Source organism: Mesitornis unicolor, unplaced genomic scaffold (genome assembly GCF_000695765.1).
Source record: "Mesitornis unicolor isolate BGI_N332 unplaced genomic scaffold, ASM69576v1 scaffold13647, whole genome shotgun sequence".
Classification (NCBI taxonomy): Eukaryota; Metazoa; Chordata; class Aves; order Mesitornithiformes; family Mesitornithidae; genus Mesitornis; species Mesitornis unicolor.
The window spans coordinates 917-15,130 of record NW_010195926.1 but is presented as its reverse complement, the minus strand read 5'-3'; the positions used below and the strand labels follow the sequence as shown (position 1 = coordinate 15,130).

The 14,214-nt window shown below is 43.4% G+C and overlaps 1 protein-coding gene across 1 annotated transcript in view; it reads left to right on the top strand.

Moving 5' to 3' along the window:
• The window catches only part of UNC80 (unc-80 homolog (C. elegans)), a gene marked incomplete at its 3' end in the record, with an annotated part of 70,047 nt that extends 56,318 nt beyond the window's left edge, over nt 1–13,729 (top strand). The window contains exons 26-31 of the mRNA XM_010188289.1: nt 2,114–2,279; nt 5,729–5,932; nt 7,394–7,494; nt 10,522–10,719; nt 12,779–12,886; nt 13,591–13,729. Coding sequence (XP_010186591.1) covers nt 2,114–2,279; nt 5,729–5,932; nt 7,394–7,494; nt 10,522–10,719; nt 12,779–12,886; nt 13,591–13,729 — 916 coding nt within the window. The remainder of the gene's footprint in view (nt 1–2,113; nt 2,280–5,728; nt 5,933–7,393; nt 7,495–10,521; nt 10,720–12,778; nt 12,887–13,590) is intronic.
• Between the last annotated feature and the right edge of the window lie 485 nt (nt 13,730–14,214).

The following is a 14,214-nucleotide window of genomic DNA, read 5'->3' as shown; positions in this document are numbered from 1 at the left end:
GAGACTTCCTAAACACTTTGTTGATATTTTTACCACATAATAAATGACTGTATCCAAAACCAGGATAATACCAGGGTTTAGAATTCATCTCAGGAAAGCAGTTAGGTTTGGACCTAAGACTATAGTGGGTAATGAAGGTCAACAGAAATTTGTGCTTTTGTGCCAGATAGAAATGCAACTGATTAATAGCTTTTCAGACTTGTATATGGGAGAGAAGGAGGAGGAATTATTCTGTGATGTGTAGGCAGAAGAAACCTTAAGGTCACATTATACAAGAGCCTATTAGAGGAAATGGCCACAGAGTGCTTCTTTTAACTTTGCATGGGGCTTGGGGGGAGGTGGGGAAGAGCCAACAACCCTCCAGATTAAGGCTGAGTGCAGAAGCACCTTTACCTGTGTTTGAGTGAGGTAGGCAGTCCTGACTGAAGTTTCAGTCAAAGGCTTGTGCTGAAGCTGGCAGAGCAGATACAAGCTCACTTTTCAAGAGGCTGGGAGTGGTGAATACATTCTCTTGGAGCCTACTGCTGCCACACGAGAGCCAGACCACTGGAAGCTGTCATTTACTGTGGTAGAAAGTCATTCCTTTTAGCTTAGCAGTTGCTGAAGACAGAGTCAGACTAACTGTGTTCTGAGAGGATCTAGTTCATTCTTAGTTTGTGGGGGTGGCAGTTTCCAGTGTCTGCATGTGGACAAACAGCTGGGAGGAGTAACGTGTCCGAGTGCTCCAGGGAGCATGGCTGTTTATGCACAACGATTTATGGACCTGCTGTGATTCAGACAGATCTGATCACAGACTTTTATCCTGAAACGCTTTAGCCTTTGTTTCATATCCTAAACTGTTAGGTATGTTTTAAACTATCTACATGGAAGTTTTCAATGCTAGAGATACTACAGAACATGATTTTAGGCATCCACGTTTTTATGTCCCAGGTTTTGTTATTGAGCAAAGTCAAAATATTTCCCTTATGATAATCAACTGTTAGCTTTTCTGACAATCATTTATGATAATTTTCCTTGGAGAAATTGCAGGGAATTTTTTTTTCAAACCAACTCAGATTTTGTCACTACCCAAGTAGCTCCCAGTAATTTCTACAGGAGTTTTGCGTGCAAATTCCAATGTGAGATCTCTGAGGACTACAGAATTTTATCTGGAATAACTGTTTTGGATAATTTCAGTGACGTTATCATTCACATTTATCAGCCATTTACTCACAGCAAGAAGCTTTGTGTGACCTTAGATTTCAGTTAGTTACATTTTGGGTGGGGAAATCTTAAAGCTGATGATGCCCCCAGTCAAAAGGCACAGCTGATGTTCTTAAAGAGCCCAGCATTTTAACTGTATTTGCCAGGGTGGGAGTTCTCAGTCTTTCTTTCACTTTTTCTAGCTATGGTTAGAGAAAGTGGATTATCATCCATAGCTTGTGGAATCTTAGGACTTTTGATTTTTATTTTTTAGCCAAATTGGTAGCCAGTGTATGACACAAATGGTGCCATCTCAGTTGACAGGAGAAAATGATGGTGCAAGCTAGCTTCTCTGTGTTGCAATGCTGTTTATTTTCCAGAATTTAAATGCAGCCAACACCCAACCTTTTTATTACTCCCTGTTTCCCATTGTGTCCTTCCAGGTTGATCTGCCCACAGAAAGCTTGCTCTGAGCTATGCTGTCACGGCCTGTCAGCAAGCTTTCTCTCAGCTATTCTGCCTCTGAGCATGGTGGCAATGCATTCCCTAATCCACCACATGGAGCCTTTTGGGGTAGAGACCTAACCATCCACCCAGCACCTTGGGCAACAGCCGCCTTTTATTGCCACTTATCCATTAGGGACCATTTATGTGTTTTCCCCCTCACGAGCCTGCAGACAGGGTGCCAGTTCATTAACTCAGCAGCATTAACCAGAAATGTGTGTTCACACCTGCTGACTCCTTCATCCTGGCAGTGTTAACAGCGTGGCTCAGCATGCTGCAAGCCCAAAAAGTCATTGGATTAGAAAATGTCAGGGCAGCTGGAGAACTGTGTGATAGAAGTAGTTCTTCCTGAAGCTTATATGGTTGCAGTGAAAAGCATGAGGGCTCATACTGCTTGCCTATCTGTGTGGTCTGCATTTTGCTGCAGGATCTGGAAAGCTGCAGGCTGCGTCTGGACCCCGAGATGGACCGGCACAGGTATGAAAGAAAGATCAGCTTTGCTGGGGTTCTGGATGAAAATGAAGATTCAAAGGATTCCCTGCACAGCAGCAGCCACACCCTCAAGTCTGAGGCTGGCTTCGAGGAGAAAAAAGGTTTGTCAGCACCATAAGGCTTTTGTGTTCTCAGGGCTTGTGAAGTGGCGCTTGATTTTATGTTTTCATTTGCACAGACTGTGTTAAAAAGCAGGCGGCCATGGAGTCACGTGGCTTTGAATCATTTCTGAGACGCTTCTGGCCTTCAGGGTTCAGTATAACAAATGTGAGAAGCAAAGATGTTAAATTTTATAGAACACTGCTATGACTGAAACCGATTGAGGGCACTACAAGATTTCTGAAAAGAAGGGTGCCTTGTCTGAAACCATCTCCAGTGGGTTGCTGAGAGAAGCATCACTATTTGATTCACTTTAAAAATAAACATCAGAAATGTTCTTGTTTGGTTTTTTATTATGATTTTTCATTTTGGGATAAACAGAGATAGGAGGGAAGACCAGAATCTTTCTGTGAAAATCTGTACTGGTTTGAAAGTCATGGCACCTCACAGAATTAGTGGTTGATCACTTGATCTCTTGAATTCTTTGCTACCACATGAAAAACACACACCTATGTGGCTTTTGATGGCTAGCAGATTAATGTTATCAACATACCGTACACTGTACAAGCAAACCTCAAGCTCACTGTGTTTGCTGAGAACAGCAGATCGTTTCCATTTTTGAGCCATCTCATGCAAAACTCACTATCTGATGGTACAAGTGTTGCAATACAATGTACAGTCATCGTGCCTATTTGCAATCGGAGGCTAAACCACCAGGCAGTTACGTGTACATGATTCTCCCTCTAAGACATTTTCTAGAACTGTTTAAATTCTGTCTCAAAATAGCCATATGGAAGTGCAGATGTTTGAATTATCATTTTGATGTTCGAAAAGGATGGAGTCCGTGGCTCTAGGGACTGTAATGTGTTTTAATGATTCAGAGGAGCTTTTGTTGACTTAAGGTGGCTTCGGATAAAGTTTGCCCTGTCTTCAGCTGTCACCTTGCCACAATTACTGGAGAAAATATTAGAACTGTTTCCAAGCCTTACATGGTGTAAAACTGCCTCCAAAATTGTGTGTCAGGCGGAGTGGTTACTCCTGCAGACAGCTAGATAGCCACTGCAGGTGAGCTGCGTAAATTCACGCTCAACTTTCTTTTTTGTACCCTTGGCATGCTGGCAGCCCAGAGAAGCACACAGCGTTCTGGTCTGTCTGATAGTCTAAGATCAGTGGGATAAGATGTCGAACTATTTAGATGAGGAAAAGCTGGGTTCTACAGTGGGTTTTTTTGGAGGTAGTTATGACAATTACTTGAAACCACTTTTCGACCTCACAGGCAGCAGTCCCATCCACGGGGATGTTACCTGAAAATGTAGGAAAATGTAGGTGGCCAGTCTGTAACTACCCTATTTTTCTTAGAGGAAACGCTGACTGAGGCTTTCCTTCATGTGTTACTGTGCTACAGGCACGATGCCCAGTTTAGTTATTTTTGCACAGACAGTGTTAACTTTCTGCATTCTTGACTCTGTTAAACTACATTTTCCCTGCAGTTTAGGTGAGTTTTTTCCCATTCTCCCTTTCCCTAAGCTGTCATGTACTATTACTTTATTAATACTGCCTCTTTACTGCATTTTAGAGATGGGAAAAGTGACTATGGAAGGAAGGCTGAATCCTAATATACTCTAGCAAAAACGTATTTGCAGTATTTTGGAAGCTAAGTATAAATACAAATGTTATATTTTAAAATTACAATAATTATGTTCTTTTCTCCGGCCACAGCATATTCTTCTGGGGATTCACCTGGGCCAAACATAACAGATGCAGAGGCATACACTTTTCTAGATAAGAAAATGTTGTTATGTGAATGTAACTAAATTTTTCTCACCTGCAGTGACAGGTTTCTTTATCTCAACCTCTTTGATGAGTACTAATCTGTTTCCTTTCATTTTTTCCTGAGTGTTAAAAACTTTGCTCTCATTGCTCACCCCAGACGTGGCTTAACAGCTATCCAAAAAGCTACGAGTTTACTGTGTAGAATCTTCTCCAGGTAGGTCTGAAATACAGAGGCTACAGCTAGGTAGATGCAGGCTTTCAGAAGAACATATGTACTATTTGGGTGCTAACATGGGATTCTGTAGACTTCATAAAATGCAGTTACAATTGCTTAAATGGTTTGGTGTTCGGGGGATCTGAGCCACTTTATTGAGGCTGATCTGAACAGAATTCAAGCAGAAGCGATTGCTAAGGAACTCAGCATGGTCACTTGGAGAGAGATTCTCTGGTCACTCAACAGTGATTTGCCCAGCTGGTTCATGAGGACTGAGGAGTAGCTCTCAAAAGCTAACCAGCTGTCTTTGGCCAGGACGTTAGCCACTGGAATTGAGAGTGGGAATTGGGTTCTGGAGGAATTAGGGGCATTCTCAGGAGTAAAGGTGTGTTTGATTATTTTCCTGAAGCCAAAATACAATTTTATTACATTTTTTTGCTTACTTAAGATATCCAAAAAGCTGTATCCTGTTCATTCTCAACAACGCACCAAAAGGTAATCAATCGCACATGGCGTTGCCCGATTAGATCTGCAGTGAAATGACTGAGTGTTGCAACATTTGGACTGACATAATGCCATGTACTGCCTTTGAACTAAGAGGAGAATGAAAGTGCAAACGGTTGGTGCTTTGAACATTGAATCATTTTCATGTCTGTGCTCATCAAAAATGCAGAGTGTCGATGGATGTTGTTAATGGCTGAAAGCTGCTGATTTGTCTGAAGGAGAGGATCTACGTGCTCCTGTTTCCTCTAAAGCATTCTAATGATGAAGAGTAACATGCAGAGACACGGATTTATGCAAATCTTACTTCAAAGAAGTCTTGCGTGCTAACCTCATGAAGCAGACTACCCTTCTGCAGTCACACGTGCTGTATGAATAAATAATAGATCCTACTGCAGAGCTCAGTGAGGTTTACAGAACCCAGGCCCACAGGAAAATAGGTTTGTCCATGGGGCCTTGTTCATGCTTGGATTCAGCCATCTATCCCTAGCAAGAGGTGATTCTGCGCTAATGCAAACCCCAGGGGCTGGCAAAGAAAACTGCAATTTACATCCATCGGGGAGATCCTGTTTCCCAGCAGAAATTGATGCAATTTGGTGTGAATCGTAGGTTTTCCTTGCCCTTGTGTTGGGTTTCCATTAGAGCAGCTGACTCTGCTTGCTGGTGGTTGAACGAGGGCTAATTCCAAATACAGACAAGGCCTGAGGTGACGTACCAGATCTCCAGGAAAGGAGGTGCTGAACACATTTCCGTAAAGCATCTTTACTGCCTGATTGACAGAGCTGCATTGGCGGTGGCTTTGGAGGGAGCCTCTGGCCTCACATTCCTTGGTAGAAGAAAAGATGCTGCAATACAGGCTGGCAGCAAAGGGTTGGGAGGGAGGGGAGGGCCAGTATATATTTATTTTTTTTAAATGGGGAAAATTTAAGGGGAAAAAAGTCCTCTCTTATTCTTTTAATACAGTTCCCAGCAGGAAGATCAGGATAGGAGGCTCCCGCTTGCTCCAGATTAAAGGAACACGCAGTTTCCGGGTGAAGAAGGGGGGTTCCCTTTCCAGCATTCGCCGGGCCGGCAGCCTAAAGAGCACCAAGTTATCACGGCAGGACTCAGAGTCTGAGAATGAGGAGCTGCAGCTGTCCCACAGCAGGGACACTGTCACTGATATAGGTAACTTAGACGAGTGGGTGGAAAGGGTGGGGACAATAGGCAGGACCTAAACTCTCCACCCCAGCAGGCTAGGGAAAAAACTAGAGTCCTCTTCAGGGACTGCCTGAACTAGGGCCTGGGAGGAGCAAGGTTCAAATCCTGGGTGCAGCGCCGGCTCCATGCACAGGCTGCCAATTCAGAGCTCCGTGTTAGAGCATGAACTCTTGGAATGCTGGTGCCTGCCAGCCAAACGCATGCTGTCTTTAGGGGAGCACATGCACGTGTGTATATGCACATACACACACCCCTAAATCAAACGATACAACAATGATGTGTGGTCATATGCATATATGACATTTTATTGTCCATATTAACAGATAGGAGATATATATATATGTATGGCCATGCACTTCATATTCTGTGTAGCTTATGATATCATAGACATGTCATATGACATGTATTATATATATTCCTATACATAGAACATAACACATACATGCTACTATTATATTTCTACATGTTGGCATATGTATATATTTTTACGGTTTACAGATGCCTTCCTTATTCTTCAAAAGATGTATCCCAATTTATTTCTCTTATGGAAATCAAATGTGCATGCTGCCAGGACAAATCTCCATCACAGTTGAACTAAAGGGGCTCCCTCTGCTAGGGATGTTAACCAAAAACTACAGTTTGGAGCTGGAATAACCTCCCAAGCTTAATGGTCATTATTACGTTACTCAAAAGATGCTTCAGTAGGTGAACATAGAGAGTGGGATTGCCTGTTCTGTAGACTTTGGCAAGTCACAGTTCACTTAAGAAAGAAAGGATTAACCAGAGTTCAGCCCCAGCCCTCTCTTAACAGCATTAATAGTAGTATTATAGGAGGCCCATAGATTATGGAACAGCTAGAGAAAACACAGGATTCAGTGAAGTTCCCAGAGAAATCGCTTCTTTGTCTGAGTTCTTTAGAACTAGTGTGCTAGAATCAGGATTTTTTTCCCCTTTCATCCCCATGACATTAGGATTTTCTACGGGCAATTAGCAGTGACTTTGCCCATTGGCATTTCCAGTTGGATGCCACTTCTGGTTGGATTTTTGTTGACATTTTTAACCACAGAGCCCAGTCAATGCAGATCACTAAACCAACCATTTGCAGCATCTGAACGGTGCAAAGAATCTGTTTCTGATGTTTTCCGTTTACCTTCTTCCCTTCCATTAAAGTAAAAAGCGGGGAGGGAGCAGTTTTTGCTACTGACAAGATGGCCTGTGAGCCAAGTCTACATGGTTCTTGTAACTGTCAAGCCAGCATGATACGAGCATTGGGGAGGGGTATCCAAATGCAGTCTTTCCAGGGTGGCATATTCTGTGTACTCTGGTCTGTTCCCACAAGGCTGGCCTGGCTTACAAGTGCTGTCCCTAGTCTTTAAGCACATAGGGAGCAATAAAAACAACCACCTTTTGGGTATTTTTCTTTTGAAGAAGGGAGCCCTTGGAGCGCGAGCGAGCCTAGCATTGAGCCTGAGGTGCTGAGCAACACAGGCACGGAGGAGAACTATCATCGGAACATGTCGTGGCTGCATGTAAGTATGAGTCACCAGCAGCCCTCTCAAGGATGGCATTTTCAGTGGGAAAACCTTTGTGCTGCCAATAACCAGATCTGTGCTTTCTCCATGTAGCATCAAGGACCTCAAGTGTAAGTAAGCTGCAACATTTGGAAATCATCTGTTTGCCATTTCTAAAATGGACTAAAACAAAGAAGCTTTTGTCTTGCTCCCTCTGTCCGTTTCATATATTTAGTTTGTGTGGGAAAAGGGACTATTTCTCTCTAGGCATGCAGAGACAGCTATGTTATGCTAGTTTCAACTCTAACAGACGTGGAGTTCAACAGTGCAAATGGGGCTTGGTTGTGCAGGTCCTAAGACATAGATTTTGATTATCTCTGTACCCATGATTAGACAGAGAATCATAGAATCACAGAATGGTATAGGTTGGAGGGGACCTTAAAGCTCACCCAGTCCAACCCCTGCCATGGGCAGGGACACCTCCCACCAGACCAGGCTGCTCAAGACCTCATCCAACCTGGCCTTGAAAACTGCCAGGGAGGGGGCATCCACAGCTTCCCTGGGCAACCTGGGCCAGTGTCTCACCACCCTCACAGTGAAGAATTTCCTCCTAATATCCAGCCTAAATCTACCCTTCCAGTTTAAAACCATTCCCCCTCGTTTTATCGCTACCTGCCCTTGCAAAAAGTTCCTCCCCAGCTTTCTCGTAGGCCCACTTCAGGAACTGGAAGACCACAATAAGGTCCCCCTGGAGCCTTCTCTAGGCTGAACAACTCTCTCAGTTGGTTCTTGTAGGGGAGGCGCTTCAGCCCTCAGATCAGTTGGGCTGCCAAAAGTCAGTTGAGCAACTGTACACAGTTCAATCCAAGGACTGTACACCTCTACCTCTGTTGCCTTATGACCCGCTGTGATGCTGCAGTACTGTCTGTGTGCCCTTGTGCATATGCTTTGCAGAAAGGTTGGGTTTACTCCCTGTGCACAGATTGATCATATTCTGTGCATGTGTTTGAGCACAGATGCCTCTCAGAAGTTCCTTTGGACTTCTGAGTTGTCTGTGGGAAAGACAGCTGCCCATAATGAGTTGATAGCTCCCATTTTCCCTGAAGTATTCCACACAGTCTGCTTTCAACTGCCCCATTCCCATGGTGTGTGGGCAAAAACAAGCTTAATCTAATACTGTGATAACAGCAGCGGGTCTTGATTTGAAAAGCAGTCTTTTTTGGAAGAAGGTGGCAGGATGAGGAACTTGAATGTCATGTCTTCCAAGCCAGTACCTCCATCCCTGGACTACCCCGCTTCTCTGTCAGGTTTGGAAATTCCAGTGAACTAAACTAAGTATGCTAGACATGACAGGGTGTAGTAGGTGATGACTTGCTAGAGGATAAAGGCATCTCCCTAGCTAGCAGCTTACGATAAATCATGGTGCCTTTGCTCAATGTGGGAGGATGCATGCACTCATAAATATGAGGCATAAACTGAAGGGAACTTGAGATGTTTGTCTCACTTTACATGTGATTAGCCTGCATAGGAGAAAGGAAGATTCGAAAAATCACCTGTTCCAGTTAATGCCACGCAAGTACCAATATCACATGAGAACTTTCTCTTTTTGTTTGTTGGAAAGAAGGTGTGGGTGGATGATCACTAAAACTGCAGGCCAAGCAAAAACCTGCTTTACTCAATGGTCATGAGCAAACCACTCAAAAAGACTGCTGGTTCCAATTGTTTCTAAGCATGCACCAGCATTTCCTAACTGTCTATGGCAGCCCGGAGCATGATATCCTCACTCTGTCAGTGTACCATGACTACAAGTTATAACAGTGGACCAGAGGCGGGCTAGAGGCTATACAATGATGATCAGATTAATACTGTTTGCACATTGATACAACACTAGTGTCTAGAGTTATTCCTGATTGACTCCAAAATAACATGAGGCCAGAACAGGCAGGCAAAGACAAGAATCCCATATACACAGCAGAGGTTTATTTTAAATTAAAATATGTGAGGGTTGAGAGGGTTGTGGCTGCCTTACTTGTGAGGGCCACCAGACTGCAGCTGTACAGGCCATAAATGGATGGAAAAGATGGGATAGTATCTTTCTGGTAGTTCTGAGTATTGCAGTACTAGGTTGGGGGATTAAGAGAAGGATTTCTAAAGGCCAGTTATGACCTACAGTGTGAATGGCTTGGGGATGCCTGTGTGCTTTCCTCAGAGTACTACTAAGTGCATGAGTTTGTATGTGACATGAAGACCAATGTACAAAGAGCTGCTGGACTGAGCTCTGCTCCTCTAGAAAAAAGCCCTCTGAGATACACCAGGGAGCAGTAATTGCTGGGTAGACTTACCCAAGGTTGTCTTTAGTTAATTAGTTTAGGAAATAATAGCAGTGTTGTTGCAGCAAAGCAGGGCTCAGAATAGTTAAATGCCCACATACTTACTGTGTGTCTTAGCTGGGTTGTACAGCTCCTTGCTGCCATATGGCAGCACTACTAGAAGCAGTAACTGAGCCAGCTAACATAAAGCTAGGCTGGGTGGGCCTGCCCAAGCACAGTGAGGGAAGTATATGCAGAACAACTGCCACAGCTTATTGCTACTTGAGAGCGTATTGAGGCATTTCCTTTCCCATTCCTTGAAGGAAACTAACCCCAAACCTAGTAGGTTTGAAGCTTTTAATGATGATTGAGTAGTTGACAATTTCCAGTCTAAGCCCTCATCTCAGAGTGGCGGTACAACAGCTTTTCTGCTGTTTTCCTCAGCCTTAATCATGCCACCAGCCAAACACGCACATCTACAGCAGCTCTGTCTCTTTGTCTGCTTTGTTAACACTGATGTTTCTTTAGCCATGCCTAGCTAGTTTGTAACCCACTTGCAAGCACGAATCTCTGCACAGATACGTATACCTTTTCAAAAAGCTGCGTTGAGCGTCATGCCTCCCCAGCTAGGCTGTGGAGAAGTTGGTTTGACTGCCCCATCACTGTTTGCCCTGTGCCGTTCTCGGTGTAACTCCCTTTTCTATAGGTAACTGTGCTTTTATTTTTTTTCCCCAAGGTTATGATCCTGTTGTGTAACCAGCAAAGTTTCATATGTACCCACATTGACTACTGTCACCCACACTGCTACCTCCATCACAGCCGGTCCTGTGCTCGCCTTGTCCGGGCCATCAAACTCCTGTATGGAGACACAGTGGACTCTCTGCGAGAAAACAGCACGTTGAACAGTGTGGCAAGAGGCAAAAAGCAAAAGGAGGTGAGTAGATGGAAAAAGCAGAATGTTTTTGGGTGTGTCTGGGCAAGTCATGATTACCTTCAAGGACTTAAACAGTTCTTTCATGGCAAAATTAACATAGCCCTTTCTAAAGACATCTCTGCTGTAGAAAAAAAACAACTCTATTAAGTCATTTAGCATTATGGAAGGATCATAATCTGTATTGATTGGGAAGAATCTTAGTTGCTGATAAGGTTGTTTAAAAGCTTATGACCTGACTTTGATTTTAATGTTCTTTTATGGCTTCTACTTTTCAGCCTGAACTGGAGTCCAGTCTCTTTTTTTTCATGTTTCTTCTCATCTGTTAATGAGAATCACTATTGAAATTCCTGTAAAATCTTGCATAATATTTCTTTTAGGTCTGAGCTCTCAGACCTGTTCCAGGAATTGCATACATCTGTCTTTAGTGCTACAGTCTCTTCAGTGTCACACTTGTAATGATCAGATCAGCAGGATATTCAAACAAGATTGTGCCCTTTTAGCCATGTGAGTGGTGCCCTTAACTTCAGTGCAAGTACACTTCTGCTTTCAGTAAAGTGATCACCCAGGTACCAACTGAATCATATCAACAGTTGGTTAATACTGTATATTCCTGGCCATGACAGACAAGACTACAGGTACTCTGAATACTTGTAATGACAGATTCATTCAACTACTTTGCAGTAACATTGAAAAGAAAAGTGTTCGTGAAACTCTCATCAAGATTTCAGTTGGGTGAAGAGGCTGTCATCTCTGTAAGTGGAAAATTAAGGAGTACGAGACAAGTTCATAAAGTTTCTTAACCAGCAGGTAGTTTGTTTCCTGTCAAGTTAGAAAATCTAAGAGTATTTGTGTGAAACAAAGCACAGAGCAGATGAAACAACAGATAATAATTCCGCTTTCCTGGAAGCTGTAACCCCTGTATGTTTCCTCTGACACAGAAGTAGTGTGTCGCTTAGTTATCTAGGAAGGGAGGCAGTCAATTCCTCTGGAGAAGGCAGGCTTGAGATGAAGAGCTGGCAGTGTTTGTGAGAGGCAGCAAATGAACACCGTGCATTACTGTGTGGCATTTCACCTCCAGCTTTGAATTGCTAGGCAAAGTGATACACATTTCATCATTCATGAAACCATCGCAGCCTCTAAGCAACAGCGAAGAGAAAGATCTGGAGGGACAACAATATTTCCTACAAACACGTGCACCGTGTTTGTACAGACCTCACTGCAGGAGAGCTATTGATGACTTCCACATTTTAGGTAACAGTAGACTTTTCATCCTGGTTCCTCATACTCTGGTATTCTTCAAGTGCTGTCATTCTCTGACTGCATGGGCACCATTTCCACATTTATCTGGGTTCCAGAGGAACTTCTTTTACTCTCACGACTTGCATAGTGAAAGGCTGGAGGTAGCTGCAGTATGCACATCTGGCTGTGTGCTCCATGAGCTTGTGAGCTCTCTGATAATGGGGACCCCTGTGTTAGCAGGCTTTTTTTCTGGGAAAAGTCCCGGATATTGGGAATAATGAACATAAAAAGAACTTGTCATTATCAATATCATTGGCAATCTGCTAGGGACCACTCTCAGGCAGGCATCAAGTCCTGAAATGTGTTGTCACTTATGATTTCTAAAGAAGAAGAGAACATAAATGTAGTTGAGAGGAATCAGTGTTGTACACACTGAACACCTCCATTGGTAATTCTTTAGAGAGCAGCTATAGACTTTTTACCTCTAACCTGCCTGAAGTACTGTTCTCCTGAAATAGGTGGCTGTGCCGCCTGTGGAGATTGCACAGAGCACGTTCACGTTCCTCATTCGGTTTACTGGCTTCTGCCTTAAGCGTTATTGGGAAAAGCATTGTTAAAAAGAGAAGAAAATTGGATATGTCATCTCACCGATACTAGGCTTGTTGCCAGCACAGAAGAATGCTTTGTGCTACAGCTCTGGTACTAGACAGCTCCCAGCATACAGAAGTTCCGCTCGTACACAATCTCCTCGCTTTCCACATTTTGGGAAATCTAAATGTGAACTCTTTCCTTTTTATTTGTTTTATTTTTTGCCTTTCAGTGCTCAGACAAGTCATGCTTGAGGACTCCTTCTCTAAAAAAGAGAGTGATCGATACCAACTTGGAAGGGAAGAAGGACTCTGGAATGTTAAAATACATCAGGCACCAGGTACTGACTAGGCCATGTGCTAGTTAGGGAGGCTCATACATAGATGCCAGGTCTGACTGCAACAAGAAGGAAAATACATATGGGTCTCTAAACCCATGTGAAGAACTGTTGTTCCTGAATATCCATCAGTCCAGCCCTGTGTGTTTTCCCCACCTGAGTAATGCTAAATTTAAGCCTCTTAAGGTAACCCCATCAAAGAATCCTTTAAACATGTAGCTCCATTAAATCACAACCTGCATCTCTGGCTTCCCATAGTGACACATGCATCAAAACTGAGGATACAAAAATACAGTTTTTAAAAATGCACAAATGTGTTTAAACCTGTCAATTTATAGCAATAGTTTTCTTTGTTCAGTCTTGTTTCTGAAGAAGCAACAGGCTCTTCACAGGCAGTTTGTGAGATTTTCATGGATCTCTATCGCTGTGCAACACCTTGGGAGACAGGTTTTCCTTTTGTCCTCTTTATCAGTGTTTTGGTGACATGAGCGACAAGCAACAGCCTCAAGGAACTAACTTGTAAACACTGCTCTTTCAGTGTAGGCTGAAAGCAACATTCTTCTATGGAGCATAATCTGAAATGACTGAAACTAGAGGTTATCAGTGGGTAACCTGCAGTACAAAACTAGGGTGCAATTACCCAGTGTATTTTTCACTGTGGATAGTCTGCACAGCTCAGCTGCAAGGCATGGCTTGTTTTTTTGCAGGTAATGAGCCTCTCCCCTGCACCTTTGTCACTGTTAATCAAGGCAGCTCCTGTCCTCACAGAAGAGATGTATGGGGACATCCAGCCAGCAGCGTGGGAGCTGCTGCTCAGTGTGGATGAGCACATGGCTGGAGCAGCAGGTAAGAGAACAAAACCACTTAGTACGGCTACCCTGGCTGCACAACTCACCGTAGATCACAGGGTCTTGCAAGACAGCTTTGTAGTGGAGGAGTCTTAATGACAGCAAAGGTTTCTTGGAGGCTCTTTGGTTTTCATAGACTTTTGTGTGTTTTTGTGCTCTGTACAAAAGAGGTGATCAGAAGGATCAGGAAGGTAATCTCCCAGACCCTGGTTGTGGTGGATTATTAGAGATCATCAAAATCAGTGTTTAGCTGGCTTTCTAAGCTGAGGAAAAAGTGCTTTAATCTGTCCAGAGTTTACTGAAGTATTTTGTGTGTTGCTCCATGGAAATTGTTAGTACCAGTTGAGGGCTGACAGAAAAACTGTGAAAGGGGATGCGAGTGGAACTGTCATAGCTCCTCTGTTGTGCTGACAGGAAAATTCTCATGTCGCATGGAGACAGCAGCATTGTTCAGAAAGTAGTCTTATGGCATGGTATTTATCT